Source organism: Musca domestica, unplaced genomic scaffold, assembly GCF_030504385.1.
Source record: "Musca domestica strain aabys unplaced genomic scaffold, Musca_domestica.polishedcontigs.V.1.1 227, whole genome shotgun sequence".
Classification (NCBI taxonomy): Eukaryota; Metazoa; Arthropoda; class Insecta; order Diptera; family Muscidae; genus Musca; species Musca domestica.
In genome coordinates this window covers 83080-86310 of record NW_026712267.1, presented here as the reverse complement: position 1 = coordinate 86310, position 3231 = coordinate 83080, and the positions used below count along the sequence as shown (strand labels likewise).

The following is a 3231-nucleotide window of genomic DNA, read 5'->3' as shown; positions in this document are numbered from 1 at the left end:
TTCAGTAATCCACGATTGTGTACAGACATCCAGGTCCTTCTGAAAGTATGAAAACAATTATAAATATTGATATGTATTTACTAAAAATCTAAGATTATTACCTATTAGTCCTTCAGAAGATATGCTTAAAAAAATGCCTATTGTGGCTCTATGTGTTCTTTAGAAATTACAAGATTGTAGTTTCGACGATCCTTCCGAAAATGTTCTGCCAACATGCTATACCATTAACGGAATAAGTTTTTATAATATATATTTTTTATTTTACGTTTTATTATTTTTTATTATATTTTACGTTAATTATTTATTTCTATTTAATTGCAATCAAGGTATTTTTTGTAAGGCCAGGCAATTATTATGATAAATTTGAGCTTAATTTGTTTATATAAAGCTAAACAACAAAGATAATAACATAACGAAGGAACAAAAGATTTTGTAAGAGAAATAAGAAAAGCAAACTTTACAAGTTCGCACAGTTGTTACTTATATAAGGTGTAAATTCGTGTGACCAATTCTCTTCCCACAAAGCTTAAAATTGGTGAACCAAATAAAAAAGGCACATTTCTTCGTAGATCAATTTTAAAATCAAAGAATTTCAACAAAAAATATAACTTATATTTTGTAAACAAAAATATACGATAAGAAACATTGTATTGAATAAAAAAACACAGTTTTATATAATTTAACACTAAGTCCCAAGATGAGCAAAGGCTACCGCTTGTACAAAGGTAGTTTGTCTTTTTTCCAACATTCATGCAATACTTGTCTTTTTTCACACATAGAACCTCATCATCGTGATTATCATCATCACAACTACGCCTGATGTGTCGACGATGATTCACTGGAATCTGAGGAACCAACTATGCTCTGCATACTTGGCTCGGATTCCGAACGTTTATGGGTACGCCTTCGAATTTGTTGGGTTGCTGTCACCTTTGTTGTGGTAATACTCGACGTGGGTGTAGTATTAACACTTGACGATTGACTGATCTGCAGATCAGGTTCACTGCGTGCCAAAGCCTCTTCTACAAAACCAGTTGTAGTTGATGTATTTGTGTCCAGGACATGTTCATTCAAGCAAACATCATCTAAATCCACATCACTGTTGGAAAATAAAGCTGTTGCACCCAATTCCAATGAACTTTTCACATCTAACTCAATATCATTGTGGGTAATGTTAATTATTGCACCCTTGGAGGTGGGTGATGTGGTGATGGCGGTTGCTTTGTTTAAGACACTTGGAGCACTGTTACAGGCCGTTGTATTGTTATTGGAATTATTGTTTTTATTGTGACTCTGTTTTGGCGTGGACGTTGTTGAAGACATCGTGGATGATAAATCAGTCGTAATGGATCTTTGTAAGGGGAAATTAAAGCTACTTCCAGAATTATTTCCACTTCCAGCTACTCCGGCACTAACACTTCCTCCACCGCCCGAACCCGCAACACTACTATGTGAAGAAGGATGTGTGGGGGATGTGGCCACATCTGTACGATGACGATTTAGAATTGGTGAAGATGATGCCAAAACCGATGAGCCCACCAAACTTGCCGACCCCGGCTTCGTTGTGGCGCCCACTGGTGGCACATTTGTCATGGAACTCGGTGTCGATGTATTACATTTCTCATCCTGATGTTCTTTCATCAATTTACATGCCTTACCCAAGGCACAAATTGTCAAAGCAATTCTCATACCCAAGGCAAATAGATAAGCCAACGAAAATAATATCCATGCCGCCAAATTATTAAATGACACCGCCGAATAGATGGCCTTAATCAATACCACTGCCAGCGGGAATGGTATAAAACCCATACGCCGTGCCACCAAATCTGAGTGATCGGAAAATGCATGCTTCTGCCTTGTCTGTGTCATATCATATGCCAAGCTAGTGGTATACTCGCGATAAATGCATTCTGGTAACTCATTAAATCTCGTAATGAAAGCATGCTTGATCCAATCGATAAGAATTTCGGTAATTAAAACTGAAAAACAATCGGGTAACATTACACAGAATTGTGTTATACTCCAATCGAATTCTTTCATTGTTTGTATCATAACAATGAACAGCAGGACGGAGAGATGGAAACGTTCGCGCACATCACTGCATGTCAACTGGAAGAGGTTGTTCTTATCGAATTTCTTGAATACGGAACCTTTCAGCTCTACGAAATTGTTGGATATCATAATGGTCAGGAGGCCCTTGTTGTTCGAATTGACAGCTACATTTAGTGTGGTGGCCTGAAAAGGAGGAGAGAGCTTTGCATTAAATATGGAATTCAAAAAATAGGACGAATAAGGAAAAGTCAAAAGTCGGGCGGGGCCGACTATATGATACCCTACACCACTAGGCATCTCCACACAGTTCGATATATCGTGTTATATGAGGTCAACAGGTCCCAAGTCCTGAAGGCTAGCACCTTGGGATCTTTTTCCTACTTTTCAATTTATCGCAGATAGCTGTGGCATGTGTGGACTATTTGAACATACTGTCCAATGAGACCCCGAGGATGTACAGATATATCCTCCACAGACGTGAAGGTCTTTTCACATATGACGTAAAGTTCTTTTCACAGACGACGTGAAGGTCTTTTCACAGAAGACGTGAAGGTGTTCTCACAGAAGATGTGAAGGACTTCTGACAGAAGACGTGAAGGTCTTCTCACAGAAGACGTAAAGGTCCTCTCACAGAAGACTTGGAGGTCTTCTCATAAAAGACGTGAAGGTCTTCTCTTAGAAGACGTGAAGGTCTTCTCTTAGAAGACGCGAAGGTCTTCTCTTAGAAGACGCGAAGGTCTTCTCATAGAAGACGTGAAGGTCTTCTCATAGAAGACGTGAAGGTCTTCTCATAGAAGACGTGAAGGTCTTCTCATAGAAGACGTGAAGGTCTTTTCACAGAAGACGTGAAGGTGTTCTCACAATAGTTTTGCTATGGTTAACATTTTTAAGAATATTTTCTGAAGAATATTTTCTGAAGTGCCACTACCGATTTTTTCAGAATCGTTAATATTTCTTATATTTTTTAAGGGCAAACACAGGACATTATCTATAACTGTTTAGTTTTTCAGAATGTCTTCGAGAAGACCAACAATATTTTGTAAAATAATATCGTGGAGAGCCAGGGGAGTTTTAATCGTGAAGGACCCATGAAGGTATAAAAGTTAATTCACTATGAATATTTTCTGAAGTATCGGCCTGCATTTTACTCACAAAAATACATGGACAGACGGTCTGGCG

The 3231-nt window shown here is 38.2% G+C and overlaps 1 protein-coding gene across 1 annotated transcript; it reads right to left on the bottom strand.

Moving 5' to 3' along the window:
• Positions 1 to 590: 590 nt before the first annotated feature.
• On the bottom strand, positions 591 to 2289 carry LOC131802707 (protein TAPT1 homolog; the record flags this gene model as incomplete). Its single annotated transcript, XM_059123128.1, has 1 exon — positions 591 to 2289. A coding segment is annotated over one exon (1479 nt), but the record flags the coding sequence as incomplete, so codon positions are not given.
• Between the last annotated feature and the right edge of the window lie 942 nt (positions 2290 to 3231).